Genomic DNA, 26,300 nt, shown 5'->3' with positions numbered 1-26,300 from the left:
AAGTTTTATGAGCACAGACTTGAGGAAAAAAAATGACAACTTCTAAATACTGCTATCAGATTACTCATTGGGAACATTCCGTGCCTGACGATAATCAAAGGCATACACCAGTCCATTTCAAGTGCTGAACGTGAATTTTGCATAAGATATTAAATGACTGAACAACAGGTTTAAATTAAGCTTTGTAAATTTTGACAAAAAATATTTAATATATTAACTCTGGCCCATATGAAAAGCATTTCATTAAACACTTATAAAATATTTGTCATATCCATAAAGTTTATTTTTAAAAACTGTTAAAAACTAACCATACAGGAATATTTATTAATATACTTAAAAAGTTTGTTCCCCGTATTGAAGGAAAATACATTTTCAACATCTTCTAGACACCATCTTTACAAAAGTAGAACTTCTAGATGCTGAAATGTACTACAGTAGATCCTATAGTTTACACTTTAATCACTGAATTGGAATTTATTCTTCCTGTCTCTCCCCCCTCCCCTAATGTGGCAGTTATTACTCTTAAGTTAATGACATTCAATCATATTGTACTACCACAGATCCTTAAATACAGTACACACTGCATATGTATTTACTAACAGAGCGAGTCTTCTCCATTTGTTGTCGCATAATTATTTCAGATAAGCATTTGATTTTAAGTACAAATAGAAATACAACATCCCATGACTGTAAACATTCACCAAGAGCTTCCAAAGTGAGATGAGTAACAGAGGCGACCCAGGAGTCAGTCCAGTGTCCCTCAGTCATTTGGATACTGCTGAGACGGCTAACGGGAACACCGAGTTGAAGGCAAATTATCATAAGCCTTCCTCGTACGTCTGTAAGAAAGTAATACTCTCTATATTTTGAGTCAAAAACACCTGAAAGTCATTCTAACATCCACGTTAAGCACCGTTTTCACTTACCTGAAATATATTGTGTTATATTCAGCAGTATATATGATTCTTAACACTAGAAATTAAAAAACAATGGTGGGTCTCCAGTTCCTTTTGTAAGCTACAGAAGGAGTACTGAGTTCCCACTGATGCTAACAGGAGTCACTCAGGCATACCAAGGGTGGGACCTCCCCGAGGGCCATGTGCAACCCCAAAGCTTGAGGCACGGCTATTACTTCTGTCAGCAGCTGCTATACAAGCAGATTTAAGGCTGAATTCGGCTTAGAGTTCATTCTTCTCATTAACGGTCTTTCTATGTAGATCACGTACACAATCAAAAATTTCCTAAAGGGAGGTGTACAGTCCCCAAATGCTTCTGAAGTATTACTCCCCTTACAGTTGAATCATTGTCAGCGTATTTACATATGGAGATGTTCTTACTTAAAGCCATTTTTAAAAATGCATTTGGGATTTGAAAACTCTTGTCCTAATTTCGCCAGGACTGGCATCCTTGTCATTTTCTAACTTGTGGCCAATTTCACATTTCTCAGATTCTTCACTGCAGTTGTGGGGCAATTGTGATGCTGAACAGAAGCAGGAAAAAAAAAATCAAAAACATATTCACTGCCACCCACTTTGAGACAGGCCTGTTTGTAAAGAAAACGGCGTTCCTGGTGTGGACGGGTAACTCGGGAAGCCCTCGGGCTGAGTGGGATAGGTCTCCAGGGCCGCGGCAGAGTGCACCTGCAGGAGGAAGCGCACGGTTAGCACAGCACATGCCGGAGCCGCTCTGCACCTGCTTCCGTCTGCCTCACACACTGGACAATCCCAGCAGCCAAGGAAGAGGACACCTGGGAGAGACCCAGTCTGCTCGCTCTCCTGCCTTTTCAGAAATGTTCCAACTGCCTCAGTGGAGGAAATGTACAGGAATACCACTAAAATACTGAACATTCTTGCAAAGAAAAAGTCTGCTGGCTTTCCAGAGATAACTTTCTGCCACGGTTCACAACTTTGGAAGTTAAAATTTAATTGTGGTTCCATTTTAATGAGTCAGCTTTTCCAAGCTGAGATTTTTTAAAAGAATTGATATGCAAGAAAAAAAAAATCACACAGATGATAATATCCTGCTACTCGCTACTCTTCTGAAAGGAAACAAACATTATCTGCAAATCTGGGGAGAACTAATCATCAATCCTCCAGACACTGTGACAAGAGCCATTTATTACTGCAGTGGCACTGCAGTACTACTGCGACCCGAGCTTGTGCCATGGCAGCAGACACCGCCTCTTACCTGCTGTAGCAATGCTGACTGTGCTGCAGCATTGTGCTGTAACTCTTGCAAGGATGACTGCGAAGGATTCTGGGAAAACCCAGGGATTCCTGGGAGGGACAGAAGGCCCGGGAAAACAGAACTGCCTGCAGCTTGAAGTCCAGATGATAAACTGAAAGAATCAATAGAACAGCAGGTCACAGGAAGTGTCAGACTTGCAAGCGACTGCTGCTGCATCTGCAATGTTAAGGGCAAAGTAAGACGTAGAACCTATTTCTTTTTTGGAAGGAACCATGAAAGTCCAGCCACTCATTGATTTGAAACTTATTTTTCTACTGTAACGCGGGCAATTCCCAATGAAGTCTATGTTTTGCATACAGTTATGCATAGCACAGGAAAGCCTCAGTCAGCAACAGGCTGCAGGGTCATGGTGGTCCAGCACGCTCCACCTTCCAGTAGCCACCTTGCTTTGTAAGTGTGCTATGATTCTGAACAGCACATTATCTAATGATACATCTCTTAGGACATATCCCTGTGGTCGAGAGACGCATGACGGGCCAACGCTGTGCAACAGTGTTAGTCAAACTGCCACCTGCAAAGCCAACATTCCCTAAGAGTGCCAAGTCCTGGTTGCTGCCAATGTTCCTTAGAAGACAGGAGAGAACAGTCCAGGAACCTAGGTCTCTTATCACCCGTGTGCAAGAGGCAGATGGAGTTCTAGGCTCCTGGCTTTGCAGCCATTTGGGGAGTGAACCAGTGGATGGAGGTCTCTATATGACTGTATCAGTCTTTGTAATTCTGCTTCTCAAATAAATAATCCAACCTTTTACAAAACAACTATTTTAAAAACAGAGAGATGAATTATCGTTAAGATTTTCTACTATGTTATAAGCAAGTTAAATGGCCAAATACAATTACTACGATAACACACACTCACATTTTATATATTTATCTTAGTATCTTTCATGAGCTTAAAAAAAATGCACCACCACATTTATCTGAAAGGCTTTAAATAAAACTATACACTACAAATTACAAGAAAAGATTCCATCCTACTTGCAAACTATTCACATACCCAGCTTGTGCAACGAGCGCAGAGTTGAAATTGGAACTGAACGCTGAAGCGAATCCTGGGAGGACAGGGGATGGGGATGGCGCAGTGGCAGCAACAGGTAATGGGGTGACAGCTGCAACCGTGGAGGGTGCCTGCAGCCCAGGGAACGAGGGGAGGGCTGGGGTGACACTTGGGGCACTAGAGACAGAAAAGCCAGGGTAGGAGGGGTTTGAAGATGACAGAGGCCCTTGGGTGACTGAAAAGAGTGAGGGGACAGCAGTGGACAAGTTGAGGGGGAAAGCAGCTGCCGATGCTGGTGCTGCAGCAGAAAGCCCCGAGAGCACAGCTGCTGTGGAGCTGGGATGAGGGGCGGAGGCGGAGGGGGCAGGGGCCGATGAGGTGCCTATTAGTGACCCAGGAAGAGACGCTGATGGGGTAAGAGATGGGTTACCAGTTAAAGGAAAATTATTGGTTAAAGAAGTGAACGGTGGAAGAGCAGTAAACACTGGAGCAATAGGAGCAGAGGAACCGTGTGGTGGGAGAGAAATGGAGGAGAGGGGGTTGGAACCATTTAAAGGAGCACTCAAAGTGGAGAGCCCTGATAATGTGGGGTTAAGGCAAGAGGACAGACTGATGGGCACTGATGTCGAGGGGTATGCACGGCCCAAGGTGCCTGACAAACCTAAAGTGCCATGAGTGGGATTCATGGGATGAGACGGGCCTTTGAAGGCCGAGGGAGTAGGACTCGTGGGCTCAGTTTTGATCATAACTGGGATTGCGGTGACAGCAGGTGTGGATGGAAGGTGCAGTTCTGAAGGACCTGAGTGGGGACCATGTAAAAGGGCGGCAGAGGAACCGCAGCTCACTGGGACAGATGCTGAAGATGCAGGAGTAGCCAATGGAGACTGGACAGGCAAAGTAGGGGGAGCTGAAGTGGAGTTAGCCGCAGGAGACGACAGGCTTGGGAACATGGCCAACCCTGGAGTAGAAGACCTCTGGGGAGCAGGCATGGCGGAGGGGGCATAGCACTTGTTAGGGGCTGAGGCAGCAGCACCAGAGCTGGCATTAGTACGAGAAGACAGTGAAGCCAGCCCGCTTGTCACGGCAGAGGATAAAGCAGAGGGGTTCATTAAGCTGGAGTCATTTGATGTCAAAAAGCCTTTTAAAGCAGACAGGAGAGGACTGTTTACACCAAGCTGACCAGCACCACTGGGAGCGGAACCGCCAGCAATGGTGGGAGTTGGGTTGGATACACCTTGCGATGTTGGTGTTAAAGGCAAAGGGAGACCTGCAAACACTGATGACAATGAAGGGTTGGGATTGCTGGTAGAAGTGGCAGTGGAGCTGGCTGAAAAGGAGAGGCTAGTGAAGGGAGCAGACGTGGAAGTAAAAGTTTCACTGGAATTAAGAGTAGCCCGAGGTGCAGATGTGGCTTGTGGGGCTGGGGTGGGGGTAGCAGAAGACCCTGGCAGTGGCACTAGGCTGGAAAAAACAGAAGGAACAGGAGCAGACGCTGTGCTGTGGCTGGCAGTAACAGGTGCAGGAGGCAGCGAGGGGGTTCGGATCACTGCAGGGCTTGGTGTTGATGGCTGAGGAGCAGGAAGAGCCGCGGAGACCTGTCCCGGGAACACGGGGAGGACAGTGTTGGGTATGTTCATTGCAGACATGCTGGCTGCTGCCGACGCTGCCGTGTGACTGCCTGCCTTGACGGGAGATGCAGTGGGGACAGGAGTTGCAGCAGGTGTGGAAGGATTAGAACCATGAGGAGAGAAGAGCTGATTCGCTGGAGTGGAAAACGCTACAGGAAGGAGAAAAAAGAACAAAAACCAAAACTTGTCTCCACGCTGAGATGTACAACTGAACTTCCATACATAAAATTTTTAAAATATTTTACAAACATCAAAGAAAATGAATGACATGCGCTCTTAACAATATCTAAACTGCTGAATACCCTTTCCCTTTTGCTACTCCAACAGTCCCAGGTGTCCTCTGGACCTGCCCACAACAGCCCTCCAATCCACAAGGAGGAAGCTCCGAAAAACCGAAGCCCACTTCCATGTTTTCCCTTGCTCTTAAGATGTAAATAATTTATTTTAGCTGTGAATAGTGCTGGTGTGCTGGCCTTCCCCACTTCCTGCAAACCAGATATTCAGAGTGAGAATCGCAAGCCAGACTCCTTCAGATCAGAACTTTCCTTTCAAAGGCACATATATAGGCCTTCTAAGATTCATGCCAATTTCCTCAAGACTGCTGCAAATTGAGGGGCCAGTATTGTGGCAGAGGAAGTTAAACTTGCAACCCCAGATGTTAGCATCCCATTCGGTGTTCCACTAACCAATTTAGCTCCCTGCTAATGTGCCTGAGAAAGCAGCCAGAGGCAGCCCAAGTTCCTGGGCTCCTGTTCCCATGTGGGAGGCGTGGATGAAGCCCTTGGCTCCTGGCTTTGGCCTGGCTCAACCCCAGTCCTTGTGGTCATCTGCGGAGTGAACCAACAGATGGAAGATTCTCTCTCTACGTAAATCTGCCTCTCAAATGAATTAAAAAAAAAATATGTAGACTATTAACTAGTGGTGTTTTATTTCTATGCATTTGACCACACTACACCTTATTAACCTACCTGGCCTCTTTTATTCATGAGCTCATCTTTGGGGGTCTTAACATCTAGCACAGATCACAGCACCTGTGTGTTTAGTTAAGTGCTATGTGGGATGCATCATGATGACCCAGTCAGGGATGCCTTCTCAACATTATTTTGAGCTGACTACAGTATATTTATTCTGATAAACTTTGCAAACGAACATAAGCAGCTTCATACAATTTGGGTTCCTTTATGACTGAATTTAGTGACTGCACCTATGGATCTAAGTAGGTAATGTTGTAAGGACAACTAGTATCCAATATTGTACTTGTATCAAATTGTTTCAGTTGGAAATAGCTTGTTACGTGATGAAAACCAACTGAAATAGGTTTCCATGGACTAAGACATTTTAAAATCCATGTATAATCAGGACTGGACATAACAAGGCTGCATGGTCAGTGAAATAATACATTATGCTAACCAGTTTCAGGGTGAGGGGAAGAGCAAACCAGTGAAAAGTCAGAGATAAGAAACAACATACAAATAACTTGCTCTATGTGAAAGTAGAAGAAAGCCGTATTGGGTTAAACATATTTTACAACTGTTTTAAAAACAAAAAAGGCAAGAAAGTTAACAAAGAGCACTTCATAAGTACTTAAACTGCAAATTCAAAACACTTTAAGTCTATACCATATTCACATTGTAAGCAGTGATTTAACGTCAACAAAACTATCATTTTAAATTCAGAGTACCCATGACAATGAATGTATACTATTTATTACTTAGATAAGAATTAGAGGTGATAGGTATTATACCTCATTTTTAAAATCTATAAATAATATATCAAAAATACATAACGTCCACAGTGGTTGGGGAAATGCTGAGAAATCACTATCAAATTTAACATAATTTGAAGTCTAATGACAAAAGCAAGGCAAAGCCAGGCTATCCCAGAGTTCTCTTATAGTAAACTTCATTCAAAATGTTTCCTATAGGGGCTCGGCGGCGTGGCCTAGTGGCTAAGGTCCTCGCCTTGATCCCATATGGCCGCTGGTTCTAATCCCGGCAGCTCCACTTCCTCTCTATCCCTCCTCCTCTCAGTATATCTGACTTTGTAATAAAAATAAATCTTTAAAAAAAAAAATGTTTCCTATAATAAAGCCAAAGTTATACACTCTGTGTGGCTGCAGTTAAAAATGGAACAAAACAAAAATCCTAAAACCCCCGGATGTGTGTTATGACAAGTATCACTTTCCTGTCACCTAATTTGGTTACTGACCATGTAATATAAACACGTTAGCACTCATTTTACTTATTCTCACAATGACCCAGAAAACTCCACTTTCAGGAACAGTAATCTGAGGCTGGTATGGCCAAGAAACTTCTTGAAACAAGAGCAGCAGTTAAGGAGAAGGGCCAAGGTTTGACCCTGTTGTCTTTCAGATACGTCCCTCACCACTGTCTTGGAGTGTCTTTCGTAGTGTTTTTCCACGTGGTTCAACAGGGGAGGGAGGGACTCATCATGTTAAAGTAAAACAGCACAGAAAAGATTCTATTTCCACCGATGGTACTAATGGCTCATAACCTGACTGCTTCCTCTGAAATAAAATTTATTGGTGAGGCTGAGTTCTTTAATTTTCTTTCCAGAGAAGTTAGATGATTTGCTCACGGTCACGAAACTAAGTGGTGCCAGCAGCAGAACACATGGCATGTCCTGTCAACTCACCTGCTGCTCTTGCCACCTCAGACGACCCCCTCCAAAACCCCACAGACCCCACTCCTGGAGGGTGGAACTCCTCCACTGAAACTCCTCTCCATGTCCCACAACAATTCGATTCATGTGTTCCTCTGCCGCCCAAGAACTGAAGCCAGAGTGTCTCACCCCAGGCACTTCCCTGGTAGCCCACAGAAGCTCAACCAGGGGAGACATGCGACACCCGGTGCGGCTGCCATCTGCAGGCCACACGTGGGCTGTGGCTATTCTCACTTGGATTTTTTGTTTTGGTGTCCTTTCCTCATTTCTACTTTAAGTTACAGCTAACAATGCTTATTGAAATAACTACATCTAAGTGTAGAGATGGACAGAGTATCTGGTATAAAAAGGGGGGTTATATCATCCTGTATATTGCTACTGAAAAAGAATAAGGCTTTTATGTCAGAATGTAAAGTGAATGAGGATATAAAGCAACAACACTCAGATTCCATCACAAGTTCTACAAACGTAATAGAAGGTCCCAAGCTTAATTTTAAACCAGTTAGTACTGCAGTTTGTATTGTGTGAACAAAACCTATTACTCTTACGTCACACTTAGTAAATATTAACTAATCACACACTTTAAGCAAGAACTTCTAAAACAGAGACTAAACACACACAACTCAACCTGCGCTCAATGAGCGAGCGAGGAGAACCACAGCTGACTTCCACTAGTTCAGCATCAACTCCGGTACTTACTCTGATTCTGTGTAGGTTTTGACTGACTGGAAAGGTCTTCATTTTCTGTATAAACATAAACAAAAACTGATTTGCAAGCTTTAAGCAAATTACTACCCTATCATAAGATATGGTTTCAAACAAAGAAAAACTCGGAATATAAATATTTATACACACATCATATTAACAAGCATAGTGCACAGAGGAAAGAAAGGAAATAATAAATGGCCCGTCATGACGGCTTAGCCAGCCAATCCAGTTTGAGTTCCAGCTGCTCCACTTCTGATCCACGTCCCAACTTGTGGTTTGGGAAATAGCAGAGAATGGTTCAGCCACTTGGGCCCCTGCACCCATGTGGGAGACCCGGAAGAAGCTCCTGGCACCTGGTTTTGGATTGGCTCAGCTCTGGCTACTGTGGCCATTTGGAGAGATAACCAGCAGATGTAAAATCTCTTTCTTCCTCTCTACATCTTGCCTTCTCTCTGCAAATCTGACTTTCAAATAAAAGTAAAATAAAACTTACAGAAAAGTAAATAAATGAAAACCCTAGCTACTTGAAAATAAAGAATATTGCAAGCGATTTCTCTTCTCCTCCTTCCAAGCCTGTACATCCTCATCAGGTTTTAAATACTGTTATTTTCTAAACACCCTTCAGAACACTTTCTGGATGGATGTGGGCTTGAGTGTGTGCCACCAAGTCAAAAGGACAGCCTGTGGCTTGAGTGCAGAAGGGACCCAGCTGGCTGAGTCAACCACCAGCCACCCTGGGTACCACTGCCTGAAGAGTGGGAAGACTGGGAAATGGGAAGTAGTGACTGGGTAAAAAAATGCTGAACACCTGCCATTCAAGTGGTTCAATCTCATCAATCAAGTGGATCACCCAAATCAACATAAAGGGACTTTGCATACAGCTCTGAGAAGAAGTACACCAGGGGCTGGCACGGAGAGCTAGCAGAGTCAAGGCTGACCTTGGCAGTGGGACGCACTCTGCTCTCCACTCCCACAGGGAAGGAGCAGTCCTGCCTACTAGCCAAGCATCCAGTGGGGAAAGCACAACCAATCATGTCTAAAACTACCATGCAGCACCCTAGAAATCAGCCCTGAGAAGAACTCGCACACCCTGGTGTGGTGAGCAAAGCCAAGACTGCAGCTTGGTAAGGAACTTGCTTACTTGGCCATGTAGCAACAAGTAACAACCACAACAATAAAAATTCATTTGAAGACAGAAAAGGGACTTTTAAAATACATAATGTAAGTTGAGAACACAAGACACAGAACACTCTGGAGAAACAGAATAGAGATGGCCAATAACTTTTGGATACACAAATGTCATTTCAAGTTAGTAAATACACAAAATTAGCAAAGATTAGAGGAAAGCACTACTAGGAACTGAACAACTCTGTAGCTGAAAACAAGAAAACGACAGGTCTCACACAAGCTCAAAAATAAATAAGATATTTAACCAAAAAAAGAAAAGGAAAAGAAAGGAGGAAGGAAGGGTAGGCCAAACATACAAAAAGGCAAATATAGGAAATTTAATCAATAGGAAATAAGAGAGCCAGGAAAGGATTGATGAAAATACAACTAAAGGAATGAAACCCACAAAATTGTCCTAAGCTTTGAAGACCCGAGCTTTCAAATCCAAAGAGCTCACAGAGACACAAGAGAAGTCAATGAAAAGACAGATGTCTAGGTATCCTGGTGAGATTCCTAAAATCTAAAGCTGAATACTTTCTCAATAAGCCGTCACAGACAGACCAAGTGTCCAACAACAAAAAGAAAATGAACTGAAGTAGAGCTTCTTAAATTAACACACGGGGCTTTTCTGAACAAGTGTTCTTCAAAAGACATTTTCCATTGAAAGACAATAAGATTAAACATATCATGACAAAGAACCAAAGAGCAAAAGAAAAAGCAATAAACAAATAAGTCACAGTTTTAAAGAAAAGCAAAATATCAGAAGAATAAAAAGTGTAAAATATTCCAACAGAATTCCTGGAATGATGAAAAATAAAGTATAGAAACAAAACTGTATATTATAGAGTAAGTTTATAATTCTTTATTCACCAAGAATCATTAAGAGCATGGAAGTAATCACTAGCAATACTAACAGTTTCTAAGTTTGAATGGGAATGTGAAAATAACTTTTTAAAATAAAATGGCATTTGATCAATCTACTTAAGTCAATATAAGAAAAATGACAAACTGAACTAAAGCAACAGTACAAGTATAGGGCTGGCACAATGGCTCAGCTGACCAATCCTTTACCTCCAAGTGCTAGTATCCTACATAAGCACAAGTTCCAGTTCCAGCTGCTCCACTCGCCACCCAGCTCCCTGCCTGTGGCCTGGAAGGGCAGAGGAGGACAGCACAGGCCTTGGGATTCTGCGCCTTCAAGGGAGACCTGAACAAGAAGGCTCTGGTTCCTGGCTCCTTGGCTTTCTGTTGGCTCAGCAACTGTCACTGCAGCCACTTGGGGAATGAACCAGTAGACAGATCTTTCTCTCTGTGTCTCTTTTTCTCTATGAATTTGCCTTTCCAGTAAAAATAAAAAATAAATCTTTAAAAAAAAGTACTCTGGGTATCCCAAGTTACAAAAAACTACTGCACTGTCACTCTGCCATTTCAGAGTATTCATTACTAGTTTGTTTTTTATTGTTGTTTCAACTTAGTTCGTTGTGATGGCAGCTGTGCGCCTGCATCAACAACCTTTAGCAGCCCTGTATGCAAGACGTTCCCACTGGTTTTCATGGGACCACTTTGGCTACTCTCCTGTAAGTTTCTACTGCTCCTGATTCTCACGGCACTCACCCTTCTATCTTACCTCTCAGAACCCAAGATGCCATTGCTGTAAACCACGTGGCAACACCACGTGGTTTAATTTTGAAAAAATTGCATAATTCAGAATCAGTGAAGAGAGTCCTGAAACTGTCTTCTCCCTCCCTGGATGTATTTCTCACTGGGCTGTAAGCTCTGCCAACAGGACACTTTGTTCTCCTTTGTATCAGAACACAGTGCAGGATGGTTCTCTAACACAAGCTGAATATGCTGGGGAAAGTCCATACAGGTACAAGTCTTTCAAGATTACGAAAACTGCCCAAGGTCACCAAATATTCACACGCAGAACTATCAGGACATACCATGCCAAATAATTGTCTCAAAGTGTACATTTGGGTAGGAATAAGACATCTAATTTTATCATCCAATAAAAATGTGACTTTACCTGTTCCTGCTGGATTAGGAGTATAAGGAGGTGGAGGGGGCACTCCTGGAGCTATGACATTGGCCAATGGGACCAGACCTGCATTGTTAAAAGCACCTAAAAGGAAAACAACAAACAAACAGAAAAACACAATTTAATGAGTTTGTGTCCAGACTCCAAAAGAACAAATGCAGTTATCCAATTTATTTAAAATTTAGACTTTAATTATACATGAAGGCTTGGTCTACTGAAAATAGAAAACAAACGAGTCCATTGAGGAATGGTACATTTTACTGCATGCTCATTCTAAGTGTAAGCCCACTGAAGAGCAAGGCAGACAGAACCTGCCAGACCTATTTGTATTTTCTGTCAAACATACATACTTGATTATAAAAGTTCTCTACCATTTATCTATCATGAAGCACACATCCCCAACACCCTGCTGCAGCACTGCTGGGGAGGACACGAGTGGCCGACTCCTGGTAAAACTAAAGCAGCGACTCATGCATGTTGCAGGCTTCCAAGGCACAGACCAGCACTTAGTTTCAATTTAATAAATAAACAACAAAGGAGAAAAACAGGTTAAAAAAAAAAAGAAACACAAAAACAAAACACCCACAACTCCTTACTTGGTGCAATAGTTGCATGTGGCCGGCACGGGGGTATTGGATAAGGAACAGGTTTATGTGGATTGTATGTTGAAGGAGGCTGGAAAAGGACAGAAACAATAACCATTAACAACAATTCTCATGGCAAAGTGCATGTTGCCTAAAAATGACCCCAGCGTATCAAATACTACTAAACTAAGAGCTGGTTCAAATTGGAAAAATTTCTTTAATAAACATGGTTCCTATGAGATTCCAAAGGCGGATCCTGACAAAGGTGCTATGAATATCTACTTCTAATTTGAGTCTCAATCATCCCAAATAAATGATTAGACCTTATCCCAAATAGCAGACACATGACACAGCTGTGGTTAAGCCAAAAATTCCTATCTGCTCCTACATATCTAAGATGAGAAACACTTCACATTGTGAATTCTCAGCTATTCAAGAACCCTCGACGGGCACAGCTCCAAGTCCTGAGGCACTCATTCTGTCAGGCCCACCTCGCTTCCACCTTGGAGAGATGCATTAGCATTCAGCATTCTAACAACTTTGTAAAAACCAACTGAATTGATAGAGGTGACGCTCTGCTGGCTCTACCTTCAAACCTGAGAGGGCCTCCCTAAGAGGCCGTTGAACTTGACTGGACAGTGGGATGCTGGACTCTGTATGGAGTGAGCCTGTAATTAGGGAATCCCAACGGAACCTGAGCTGTGGTTATGCATCATCGTGAGGGAATTCACCATGGGGGAAGGGTTTGGGGTGAAGGGGGGAGAATCCCAGTACCTATGAAATTGTGTCATGTAATACAATGTAATTAATGAATAAAAAAAAAAAACCAACTGAATTAAAAATCTAAATTTCACTTTCGGTTCTTTCAACTTTCTGTCTAAAAGGTAACAAAAGAACATTCAAAAAGTGATCTTTGGAAGTTGAAAGAATCCCACACTAAGCCACCTGAGAGAAGAGGGCATAGCTCTTGGGGGTGGGGGCAGGGATCTGGACTCTGGCCCTCATGATGGTGGTCCTGCCTGAAGTGCCAGCTCCATGCAAGGACTGTTCTCCCTGAGTGGCCAGACAGTGGCCATGGGGACAGGCAGGTTGCAAGGTGGCTGTGCACAGGCCCCAGAACTTCAACAGCCCTCAACCCAAAGGACCCTCATTACAATCACTCCCCACAACAGTACTCGGTGCCCCCTGGCTCCATTCCTGTTTCGCTAACACACAGTTTGACAAATCACATCTCCATTCCAGCAAACTCTCCTCACTATCTGAACTGAAAAGCTCAATGTGGCTAAAGAGGAAAAATTTGACTGGTATCATCTTATTCATTTACTCAAAGCACTGGAGGATCTCTCACTCATTCATGAATTTGAGAGATGAAAGACAAGCACAAGAGAGGGCCTGTTTGCACTCTCCCAGAGTTCCTAAATGTTGGAAGTTAGGAACCACACCACGTCCCCAAGCTACCTGTGCTATCACCTGCTGCCTCCCAGGGACTGCAGCAGCAAGTAGCTGGACTGGAAGCGTAGACAGCACTTGAACCCAGATATTCCTATAGGAGGAGTAGTTGTCACAAGCCAAATATTAACTATTAGGACAAATGCTTGTCCGGTCTCATTTTAAAAACCTTAACCCCTAAAGGGCTCTTGAAAGTGTTTATTACCTATATAATATTTCCCTAAACTATTCACCCTTCCACTCTTTCAGAATTTCTAATGTACCTTAAACTTGGCAGTACAGAAAGTGAACTTTTGCTTTGAATAAATGTAGAACCCTATCTAGTTGGACTTGAAACTTGCTTCATTATTTGTTTTCTACACATACAGGTTTGGATGGTCCGAGAATCCACGCAGCTATTCCTTTGCCTTCACTGGTACACTCTTCACCATCTTTTTTCAAAGGGGTTCCCTAGTTAAAAAGAAAAAAAAAAAAAGAAAGATTAAAAAACCAAAAACTAAATCAACAACTTCATTATGATACGGAGCAGAAAAGCACTTTCCTTGGGAGAAATCCATAGACTTGGATCTCAAAACCAGTCAAGCAGCTATGCCCTGGCTGGCTCTACGATTCTGACAGGGAGGGCTCAGTCCCCCCCAGCTATGCAGCCCTTGTAACATGTGCAGAGGTCCTCAAGGGGAAGCAAGCAGGCAGCACACAGACGGGAACACGGTACAGGATAAAGTTCATTCTAATATTTTCCTTCACAAAATGGGAGAAATCAGAAATAGACTTCTAGTGCCACAGCAGGCATGATGCTCAAAGAATTAAGAGAATACCTGAAGACAAAATCACTCATGAAAACAAATGCAAAAACATTGCTATTAAATGTGACAATTTCTGTTATCAAGGGTTCTGCTATCAAGGGCGGATGTGACCTCGCTTACCGGCTCTAATACAGAGTACGTCCAGGTGACTACCGTGTCTATCCCCGGTAGTGCATATCCTAAATGGTTTAGACTGGAACAGAAGCCAAGTTCCAAATAGCGCCCACACAGCCTCACTCTACTTGCCCTTGTGTGGTCTCTTCCAGAATGACTACGATACAGGAAAAATGATGACACTTGGCTTCTGAGGCCAGGCCAGAGGCTGCCTGGGGCTCCCACTTGCTATCTCTCGTATGGTTTGCTCCTGGGAAGCCAGCACCATGAGAATATTTGAGCAGCTCCATGGAAGCCACTATAGCAAGGAACAGAGGCCTCCTGTCAACAAGCAGTGCCAACCTGCAAGGCATGTAACAAGCCACACGGGAAACCTAAGTGGACTCCTACCAAGCTCTCCGATGAGTGGGACCTGACAAGAATAACCCGGCTGGGCTACTCCCAGAATCCCAACTCACAGAAACCACACGGGCTGCCACAGATGTACTGTTTTCACTAAGTATGTGAAACACAACAGAAACAGAACATTCTTCGAGTACTTTCAAAGAGGTCCAAGGAACACTGGGTGATAAAAAAACAAGCTTCTTTCTTATATGATTCCTCAGTACTTTTACTATGCAATATCACTTCCAGGAAGGAAACTGCATAGAGTGTCCCAAAGTCCTAACCACGAAGCTGTCTGAAAAACACCGAGATCGGGCTCACAGTAATCAGTACATCTGAAGTACACTGAAAGACAGACTAAAATAAAATTAGCCTTCTTATTTGTTTGCCTGCTTCTATAGATATTATACAAATAATTTAACGAAGTGTATGCACAATTTATCCATTACTGGTAAACTGAAAAATGAAGTTGCTGATATAATAAAATTCTGTTTTTTGTAGAAGCAATATCAACTGAATATTTTCTGAACACCACTAGATTATGCTACATTTCACACTTAGTCACATGAATTTTCAAATACAGCCATGAAAGTGCACTTACCGGGAAAATACCATTTATGCGGCTCGGTCTGCCTTTGGGATAAGGATTTCCTGGGATGGTTCCACAAGAGGATATCATAGCATGAGGGGCTTTGCAGCCCCCCTTAAAAGCCTGCAATTAAAAAAAGCAATAGTAAAAAAAAAAAAAAAAGTCAAATGAAACGCACAAGATCCTGGAGATCCTAGCTAAAAAGCATGAATTAAGGAACAGCATCACATTCAAGCTGTTCACACAACAAACATCATTCACCACGATGAACGTGACCAAAAGAGACACAAATAAAACCACTTTAAGTGAAATAACATGGCAATGTTATCGATGTTGCAACTAATAAACTTATAATATTGCAATGGACAATGGGTTTTGTAAATTGTGTGTAAAAACATCTATATTTAATCTGTTCCATTTCATCAACCACCAAGAAACAACACATTCCAGAAACACTAAAACCAAGCTGACGGCACAGGCAAGGCAAGGGGGAAATACGACTCATGGAGTGTACAACCTAATCAGGAAAACACAAACAAGCAACAGGACACCGAGCATCCCACCAGCCACACCTTTGAAAAAACAAGAGCTATGTGGATACAAACGTTCATAATTTTACGTAATTATGGCATAAAATAAGTGTTAAGGATTTTAGTTGTGGCTGCTTATTACTGCATTCTCAGCCCCCAAAATGATCTCTCACATTTACTGAAGTATTACTCAGTCAATATTTATTAAAGGAATAAAAACCCCGTATTAGACACATATATCCCAATGGCTCTATGAGAATACCTAATTATACATAAATGTATATGGCTATATTTTACAAGTATGTATGATATTCTATATTTGGTTGCAGTTGTAACTCATATTGGTTTTATAAATCCATTACAACAAATACAATTATATTATCTCAAGGCTGAAGTCCATCTCGGTTTTTGGCCATAGTAAGGAGCTAAGAGTCAAATCTATACCCCGCCTGAGCAGGCTTCTAATGGTTACAGTTTCCAATCATCACAATCCTAGGAATCACCCTTCAAATGACAAATCAAGGTTTCTAGACTTGAACAAGCACTGGTCTTCCCGGGCTTTTGCAGTTTAACAAACTGAAATTCAGCCTTAATACTCATCTATTATGAATTTAGTTAACACAGCCTGATAATCAAATCTGAAATGTCAGATTCCAAAGGGTCTAAGTTAAACAACAAAGTTTGGAGCCATGGCAGCAAAGTTCTCCAGCGGACCAAGCCATCAGTCTGCCGTGGCCTGCAGGCTTCTCTCTGAGCCACCTCTGCCCCTCCCCACGCTCCCTTCAACCAGCTCCCCTGTCACTCCACGGCCGTGAGCAGCATCCCAGCCAACCATAAGAGTCACCAGTGGAAGACAGGCCTGTTGTCCTCTCCGCCATTCTGAAAGACACCTGCAGGGCACTGTTCCCGAAGTACCTGTTCAAGTACTCTCTTGCACCGTTTCTTTTCAGACATGTTTATCCTGAATAAATCTTCAATGGGACGAGAGTTTTGAGCATCGACGATGTTTCTGCCAAGGAAATAAAATTTAGCTTTTCATGTACAGACTTGGACCTACATACTGAGCTCTACAATTTTTCTCATTACACAAACATCTAGCGAACACAGGGAGAAAATGTGATTTTTTACTTCTAACAGCTCAATTTAAACAATGTTTATAAAAAAGCAATATATGAAAAACCCAACGCCAGCATCATACTGAATGGAGAAAAACTGGAACCCTTCCCACTGAGATCTGGAACAAGACAGGGATGTCCACTTTCTCCACTACTATTCAACATAGTCCTAGAGGTACTCGCTGAGGCCATAAGACAAGAAAAAGAAATCAGAGGAATCCAAATGGGAAACGAAGAAGTCAAGCTCTCACTATACGCAAATGATATGATTCTTTATGTAGAAGAGCCAAGAGACTCAATACAGAGACTGCTAGAACTTTTACGAGAGTTTGGTAGAGTGGCAGGATACAAAATTAATGAACAAAAATCAACAGCCATAGTGTATGCAAACAGCCCCAAGATGGAAAAAGATTTAACCAGCAAGATACCATTCAAAATAACAGAGAAAAGTATGAAATATCTGGGAATAAATCTAACCAAAAATGTAGGAGACTTATTTGAAGAAAACTACAAACTACTTAAAAAAGAAATTGAACAAGACCTCAAAAGATGGAGAAACATCCCATGCTCCTGGATAGGTAAAATCAGTATCATTAAAATGTCTATACTGCCAAAAGCAATATATACATTCAATGCAATCCCAATCAAATTGCCCAAAACATTCTTCATGGAACTGGAAACAATGATCCAAAGGTTCATCTGGAAACACAAAAAACCACGGATAGCTAGAACCATCCTGAAGAACAGGAAGTTAGCAGGGGGAATCACAGTTCCGGACCTCTGGACATACTATAGGGTAGTGGTTATCAAAACAGCCTGGTACTGGCACAAAGATAGAGAGGAAGATCAATGGAGCAGAATAGAAACACCAGAAGGGAACCCACACAGATACAGCCAAATAATCTTTGACAAAAAGACAAACGACAATCCAGGCAAATGGGAATGTCTGTTCAATAAATGCTGTTGGGACAACTGGTTAATAGCCTGCAGAAACCAAAAGATAGACCCACATCTCTCACCATACACTAAGATCAAATCTAAATGGATAACAGATCTAAACCTACATCCAGAAACCTTCAAACTTTTGGAAGAAAATGTTGGAAATACTCTGCAAGTTCTAGGGGTAGGTCCTGACTTTCTAAAAAGGACACCAAAGGCAATAGAAATCAAGACCAGAATAAACAAACGGGACCTCATCAAACTAAGAAGCTTCTGTACAGCCAGGGAAATAATCAACAAAGTAAAAAAGCAACCCACAGAATGGGAGAAGATCTTCACGCACTGCATAGGTGATAGAGGGCTAATCTCCAGAATATACAAAGAGCTACAAAACAACCAAAATGTCAAAACAAACAAGCCATTCAAGAAATGGGCAGACACTTCACAAAGGAACAAACCCAAATGGCAAATAAACATATGAAAAAATGCTCAAGTTCCCTGGCAATAAGGGAAATCCAAATTAAAACATCAATGAGGTACCACCTAACGCCAGTAAGACTGGCCCATATGAATAAAAGCACAAACAACACTTGTTGGCGAGGTTGGGGGGGGGGGGAGCAAAGGGAACCCTACTCCACTGCTGGTGGGGCTACAGGCTGGTACAGCCTCTATGGAAATCAGTATGGAGAACATTCAAACAACTCAAAATCAACATACCGTATGATCCAGCAATAGCACTCCTAGGAATATATCCAGAACACTTGTTTTATGAGAAACCAACATGCACTCCTATGTTCATAGCAGCACAATCAGTAATTGCAAAAACATGGAAGCAGCCAAAATGCCCATCAGCAGAGGATTGGATAAGAAAGCTATGGCTCATCTACTCCATGGAATACTACTCAGCTATTAAAAAAAACAAAATGCAGTTCTTTGTGGCCAAATGGGCCAAACTGGAAACCATAATGCTAAGGGAAATGAGCCAATCCCAAAAGGTTAAATACCACATGTTTGCCTTAATTTAAGATGATATGATGTTATATATAACATGTTATGTTATGTATGTTATATGTTGTGTATAAACTAAAATTGAAATGTCAATGAGGTGGTCACAGAAGATGGTTAAGATCTCGCATTTACTTCTAACATATTGGTCACTCATTACTATGTCAATTAATTCCATAATGATGTAAATTTTTGCTGATGGTATGTTAGAGCTTTTAATTGATCGGGATGATACTCTGCTGGCTCTGTCTTCAGACCAGAGAGGATACACCTAAGAAGCCGTTGAACTTGACTGGACAATAAGATGCTGGACTCTATGTCTGGTATATGCTTGCAATGGGGGAATCTCAACTGAACTTGAACTGTGGTTATGCAACAAGGTGGAGGAATCCACCATGGTGGGAGGGTTTGGGGAGGGGTGGGGAGAACCCAAGTACCTATGAAACTGTGTCACATAATACAATGTAATTAATGAATTAAAAATAATAAATAAATAAATTTAATTAAAAAGATGACAAAATAAATGAGGTTTGACGAATCTATTACTGTAATAAAGTAGTAGCACACACACACACACACATATATATATATACAGTATTAAAAATCAGTATTTTGAGATTATTGGAAAAGACACATACACTTGCTTCAGTGAGCATTAGGACAGCTGCAGCAACAGAACCAATCTGGGTTAAATGCAAAAAAAATCATAACTGATCTAAAAACAAACTTTTGCCTTATGTTCCAATTCTGTCTTTGTGGACAGAATATAGGAGGGACTTACAAAATGCAAGCACTATATTCAACCCAGGCACTTCTGTATTACACAGGACAAGGGAGTCACTTCCTTCCCTTTTCTCCGAGTTCACATTCACCAGGTTGATTTATCAAACACCCTGGTAGGCGCTCCCCATACCCAGTGGTATTTAGAGTTCCTATATGCCACTTACTAGCTGGGATTCTTATTTTTAAAACAGAGAGGGAAAAAAAGGCTCAGAAAGTATAAGTAACTTGCCAAAAAATACCTGTAAGAGGCAGAATCTCTAACTCTTAAACTGCTATCTTTAACCAGGTTCTATACCTTTCAATGTATTCAGGCAAAGCAAACTACTGAGATGCAGAAATCAAATTAAATGATTAACCTTGAAGAGCCACACAATTTCATAAGCCAGAACCATATTTGTATTAAATACAATGGATATTTATTTATTTGAAGACATCAGAAGTCATTACCATGATTTCATAAACTATTTCATTACAGTTCTATTTACTCTGATATATTATTGAGTTAAGACAGCTTAAAGAAAAAGCTTCCAATTTTTTCTCTAATGAAATAAAAAAGACACTTACGAAGCCAACAGCTCCAGAGCAACCAGCTTGTCCTTACTGAAGGTGAAACAATTGAGTATATTGACGACTTCTGGTGGATGAACAGCCACCATTTTCTATTAAAATAAAACATAATTTTATTTTCAACATGTGAAGGTTCTTAGTGCCAGAAATTGCCTAATTGCCTTTTCCTTTTTTGATAAGTTTAGTAAATGTCCTAAACATAAACATCATAGGAAAAAATGTTTTCAAAGAAAAAACCTACTTCCTCAAAAGACAGCACTCGAATGGACATTCTAAAGATACATGAGTTACATTTCTATACTAAATGTCACCATTTAAGATAATTAGGTTCTCCTATTACTTTTAAAAAATGTTTATTTAAAAAATTTTTTAAAGATTTTTATTATTTATTTTTATTGGAAAGTCAGATATATACAGAGGAGGAACAGAGAGGAAGATCTTCCATCTGATGATTCACTCCCCAAGTGACCACAACGGCCGGTGCTGCACCGATCCGAAGCCAGGAACCAGGAACCTCCTCCAGGTCTCAATGCGGGTACAGTATCCCAAGGCTTTGGGCCGTCCTGACTGCTTTCCCAGGCCAAAAGCAGGGAGCTGGATGGGAAGCGGGGCTGCCAGGATTAGAACTGGCGCCGTATGGAATCCTGGCGCGTTCAAGGCAAGGACTTTAGCCGCTAGGCCACCGCGCAGGGCCCAAAAGATTTATTTTCAATTATTTAAAAGGCACAGAGACATCTTGCATCTGCTCGTTTCCTCCCCAAAGGGCCTCAACAGGCAGGCCTGGATCAGGCCAAAGCCAGGAGCCAGCACTTTCTTCTGGGTCTCCTACGTAGGCACAGAGACCAAGCGCTCGGGTCACCTCTTCCTTCACAGGTGTACCAGAAGGGAATGGGACTGGAAGAGCAGCTGCAGGTTCTCCAACCCGCATCCTAAGGGGATGCTGCCATTACAAAGTTAAGCCACATTATGCCACAACATCAGCCCCTGCTTATTTTTTTATTTTGAAGGAAGAGTGAGACTGATCTCCCACCTGCTGGTTTTTTCCCCAGACGCTTGCAGCAGCCAGGTGACTGACCAACACACAGGTACCTGAGCCAGCACAGCTCTCTCTGGCATGCAGCACAGGACGAGGCAGGAAGCCAAGCCCAGAAACCCGGTCCCCAAGGAGCACTCTAACACAGGACAGCAGCACCGGCCCCCAAGCTCTGTCCAAAATCACCTTCCGCAGTGCGCTCCTCACACGCACACACACACACACACACGAGTTTACAAGTCATATAATCTTCTGAGCAGTTACATTATAAGGTGATATTTACATCTACAGGAGACTAAATTGCTAAAGGAAGTAAATAGTATTACATTCCTGTAAGGGGAATCGGTACGTCCGAGACGAGCACTTCCCAAAGAGGCAATGCTTGGTGCTAGGTGGCGTCACACAGGAAGGTTTTGGGTTTTAAACCATAGCTATCGAATACTTAAGCGTAATAAAATTTAGGGTTAGCTTTCCTAAGGGACACAAATCATAACTTGAGATGAATTATGGAAAACAGGGGAAATTAAAATTACGTAAATTTTAAGTTCTAAAGAAAAGTAAGTTACTCACATGCTGTAATGCTTTCATTGCCTTCAGCTGAGGCTCAGCCCAAGAAAAATACCTCAGCAAATCCACCACCTGAAAGCAGAGAATCACGTGAGCTCGAGTGACAGTGTGTTGGCACACACATCTCCAGGATTTCAGCGCGTGGGATTCTGTGCAACACGGGCCAGCTAAATGAGTGTATGACGAGACTCTAAACACGCTAACAACGGAGCATACGGGGCTACACAAGTTTAAATCACATGAAATCCAATAAAATCTTAAAAGCTGTTCCTCAGTGGCACAAGCCACACCTCAGTTATTCAACAGCCACATGCCGTGCTGTCTGCAGAGCAAGCAGTGCGCCTGCAGAACGCTACTGCCACCATGGCAAGATGTGTGGGGCTGCTCTGCGCTAGAGCCAGGAAAACCCACGCTACAGGAGAAAGATGGCAACCTTATTAAAATAATAACAAGCTGAAAAGTACTATATCCATTTGGTCAATGGGACAACTCTAACCACTAATGAAGAAATGAAAAAGCTTACTCAGCTACAGGGTGTGGCTTAACATGGTTCCACTGACTTCTTCCCTTCCCCTTGACCCGGGAAGGCCTAAGATGGCCAAGAGCACACCCTGCAGATGTAAGGATCTGTACCACAAACTACCACCAGCGGCCTTGGCGCAGGGCCCCCTTTAGAGGTCAGATACCCGGGCTGTCCGCGGCGCCCACCATCAGCCGCAAACTTTCACCCAGGGAGGGAGGCCATGTGACATGGGCCAAAAACAAAGGCCAGCAGAGAGGGGGTCAAGCCTGCACCCCAAGGCTTCAGTGTGATCATCTGTCTCAGAGGACACTTCACAGAGAAAAATAAGAATGACGAGAGAAGGCTGGTGGGAGCCATTAAATCCAGGTTCGTTTATTATTTTACTGTGAGTTCCTGAAATGTGGTAATGTTCAAATTATTCCACAAAGCGAGGTTAGAAAACAAAATTCACATAAAACAGTTATTTAACAAACAAGCCTGGCTTTTATAGAAACAAACAAACAAAAAAAACCCAAAAAAACCAGTTTGTATTTCTGTAAACGTTTGAAGACCTGCCTCACAAATACAGATCTCAAAAGTTCTTGCCCCACAGCAACAAATTTCTCATTCCACCTTTACAGGTTTCTTTGAAGTTCGTTATATTAGCTGGCTTACACGTCGTGTGTACATGTTTGTGTGTCTGTACGTGTAAACAATTATTTTAAGTTTTAAAAATTTTGAGTGAAATCTTTCACCAGAGTATCATGCTTAATATGCTTTAATCTATGTATTAGATACTACACCCTTTGCTTTTCGTGTAATTTTTATTTAGGAGCCTCATGAAATACATTCATTATTTGTCCAGATTTTCTTCTTCATTATGTCCTGAAGTTTGTCATCACTCTCCCATAACACTGTATACACTCCAGTGAGCTTACTATTGGAAGGTCATAAATTATCAGTATAACACCCAGTATGCAAAACACTTAAATACTTCGACAACGATTTGAAAATCATGTTAGAATTTGATATTGTGGTCAAAGTGTGCAGGTTTGTAAAACACAGCTGAGTTATAAACTCTGCAAGATATTTTATCAAAATGGAAAGCTTCTAATGTTTTGGAATAAATATGGCAAAAGGTAAAAGAAATCCGATGTTTCATAAGCAAGCTGGCTTGAAGCAGAACTCTGCTGTTAAAAGAAGACTATGTTAAACAAATGGGGCCTACCTGTTCACTGGAGAAGTACCCGTGCACATACTCAATTGCCTTTAATTTGTACTCTGTCAGAACAGCCTGGAAAAACACAGAAGCACAGTGTTACCGCCTGGAGGCAGCCCAGCAGCACGCTCGGTGGGCCTGCTGCAGTGGCACCCTTCAGCAGGCAGCGAGGGTCACCCAGTGACCAGCCCTTCTCCCCTCCCAAGGTCCCCCTGGAAGGGACCCCAACAGGAAGATGACCCGGTCCTCCCTAGTCCCTCCTACCAAGAAAGAGAGTAAGACTGGAACCAACAGCATTCCACATTAGTAGGAATTATATACCGAATCCTGGTGAATGTAATTACAGTTTGGAAACGCTGCAGATCCAAGCAATCTGTCACTGTTAAAATTAAATGTGGGGCCCAGCGTGGCAGCCTGGTGGCTAAAGTCCTTGCCTTGCATGCACCAAGATCCCATTTGGACAACAGTTCTAATCCCGGCAGCCCCGCTTCCCATCCAGCTTCCTGCCTGTGGCCGGGGAAAGCAGTCAGGATGACCCAAAGCGTTGGGACCCTGCACCCATGTGGGAGACCAGGAAGAAGCTCCTGGCTTCAGACTGGCTCAGCTCTGGCCATTGCGGCCACTTGGGGAGTGAATCATCGGACGGAAGATCTTCCTCTCTGTCTCTCATCTTTATATCTGACTTTCCAATAAAAATAAATACGCCTTTAAAAAAGACTGAATGTATGGGTGATCAAGCACTGATTACATAACGAGCACCTGCTGTATGTTCTGACAGAGGGGCAGGAATAACCATGTCCAGCAGAGGCTCTCAGCACTTCTACGGGGCCACAACCCAAGCAGCCGAGTCCTAAACTTACGGCCTGGCTGCTTTGGAGAAGCGTTTTAACTGCCCTGGAAGTGCCCTCACTCACCACCCACCTCACACAGTGCCCAGAGCCTCTGCACAGCCCACAGACACACCTGGCACATGACAGGTGCTCGATGCCACAGTCCCTTTCCTCACATGGAATCCATCAAGAGGAAGCTGGCAGTCATGACACCGCTGTCCAACACCGCCAGGAGGAAATGACATGAGCAGAAAACACGAAGGACTGGAGACTTTCAGGGGGCTCCGTAGTCGAGCTTCCAGGGCAGATGTGAGACTGGATAATAAGTACAGTCTTGCGTTTGCTCATTACCATCAACATCCACCACAGCCAACAACAAGCTTCTCCATCAAGCCCTCCACTGCGTTGGCACCAGTGACCTCTCAATGAGAGGCCCAGCTGCAGCCGCAGGCATGTGGGCGCAGCCTGGGGTCTGCACACTGGTGTCCCCCATGAGCTGACTGGCAACTCAGGGAGGAGCTGTTACAAGATCGGACCGGGGAGAGTGTTTAGAGCCAACTCAGTCAGTTTCCCGGAACGAATGGACATACTATTACCTAGCATTTGAAAAAAAAACAAACTCAAAATTCCTTTGCCCTTTCGTTAGTCTTCACACATGCCTCCGGTTTAAACTGATGGCTAATTTTTCTACAGGCCAATCATGACAACCAGCCAAAGAGATCACACGATTAAAAAAAAAACCTACCTGTACACCACCTAAGAGCAATTCCTGAGATCAAGAACGACACTCAGATGATGGAATGTTCTTAATCGTTTGGCAAAGTCAACAAAAGACATTGTGATTGTCCATCTCCAGAAAATCCCTTACTTCCTCCCCGCCAGCACAGACAATGCAACTTCTTGGATATGCAAATTGAACCCCTTTGCCTTCCCAAAGTAGAAATCTCCAGCTCAATTCCACCAGCAGTGGGAGGCTCATTAACACACTGTGCCAAATTCTCAGTACACCTCCCTCAAACCTTAATAGAACAAATCGCATCTGCAGAGCAAGAAACTCCTTCAAGTGAGAACATGCAGGTCATCAAATACAACCAATGGAACCGCCACTTGATTTTTTTTTTCCTGGCAAAGAATAAAGTAAAACAGCCAGGCCAGGCACAACTTTACAAATAACCTGATCCACTGAAATAAGCATCAGAGCACGTGGTGTCAAAAGTGTTCATTTTTTTTTCCCGGTCTGGCAAAGGCATGGCAGCTACGGAATTGCAAGGAACTCAGAAGCGTCAGAAAGCCACTCCAAAATCTGCCGCTGCCTGGTTCATCCCCGCTGGGCAGGATGCACGATTTCCACACCAGTTTCTCCAGTTCAGCATGAACTTGTATCGAGAAACGCATCCACGGGACAAGTGCCTACACTAACTCGTGAACATGCAAACCAACTTGGCAGTGTTCTGCACAAGCGCCACACAGCCCCTCTACAAGAACACGGCCAGAATGTTAGCACCTCACGGGAGCCTCCGACGAACCCAGGGTCGTTACCTTTCTAATTTCATCCAGCACCGTTTCGAAGGACTTTTTGTCCATCTTTCCGACTTGGTGGAGGTGTTGAGGTTACAACTGCAATCGCCAAGGGTTCATTCTCCGGTCTGCTCAGCCGAGAGTCAAAATGTTTACAGCAGAGCAAGAAAAAACCACGCCGGGAGCAGGAAGAAGGTGGCGAAGAGGTAGAGTATGGCCAAGTTGGCTAAAATTTCTCAAAACTGAGACTTTAAAAGAAAAAACTTTTTAAATTCAAAACAAAATCAAATCCACTCCCGGCA

At 42.8% G+C, this 26,300-nt stretch overlaps 1 protein-coding gene across 1 annotated transcript; it reads right to left on the bottom strand.

The window, feature by feature from the left end:
- Positions 1-26,189, bottom strand: PROSER1 (proline and serine rich 1). The gene is made up of 13 exons (XM_004577504.2): positions 26,020-26,189; positions 23,660-23,725; positions 21,933-22,001; positions 20,327-20,421; positions 16,836-16,929; positions 15,403-15,513; positions 13,864-13,947; positions 12,061-12,139; positions 11,453-11,548; positions 8,251-8,295; positions 3,242-5,018; positions 2,188-2,338; positions 1-1,640 (listed from the first exon to the last, which is right to left on the bottom strand). The coding sequence occupies exons 1-13, from the start codon at positions 26,062-26,064 to the stop codon at positions 1,518-1,520; spliced, it is 2,835 nt and encodes a 944-aa protein (XP_004577561.2). The 5' UTR covers positions 26,065-26,189; the 3' UTR covers positions 1-1,517.
- Positions 26,190-26,300: the final 111 nt, after the last annotated feature.

This window comes from Ochotona princeps, chromosome 12 (genome assembly GCF_030435755.1).
Source record: "Ochotona princeps isolate mOchPri1 chromosome 12, mOchPri1.hap1, whole genome shotgun sequence".
In the NCBI taxonomy this organism is placed as follows: domain Eukaryota; kingdom Metazoa; phylum Chordata; class Mammalia; order Lagomorpha; family Ochotonidae; genus Ochotona; species Ochotona princeps.
The sequence above is the reverse complement of the archived record's forward strand: the minus strand, read 5'-3'. Positions and strand labels throughout refer to the sequence as shown.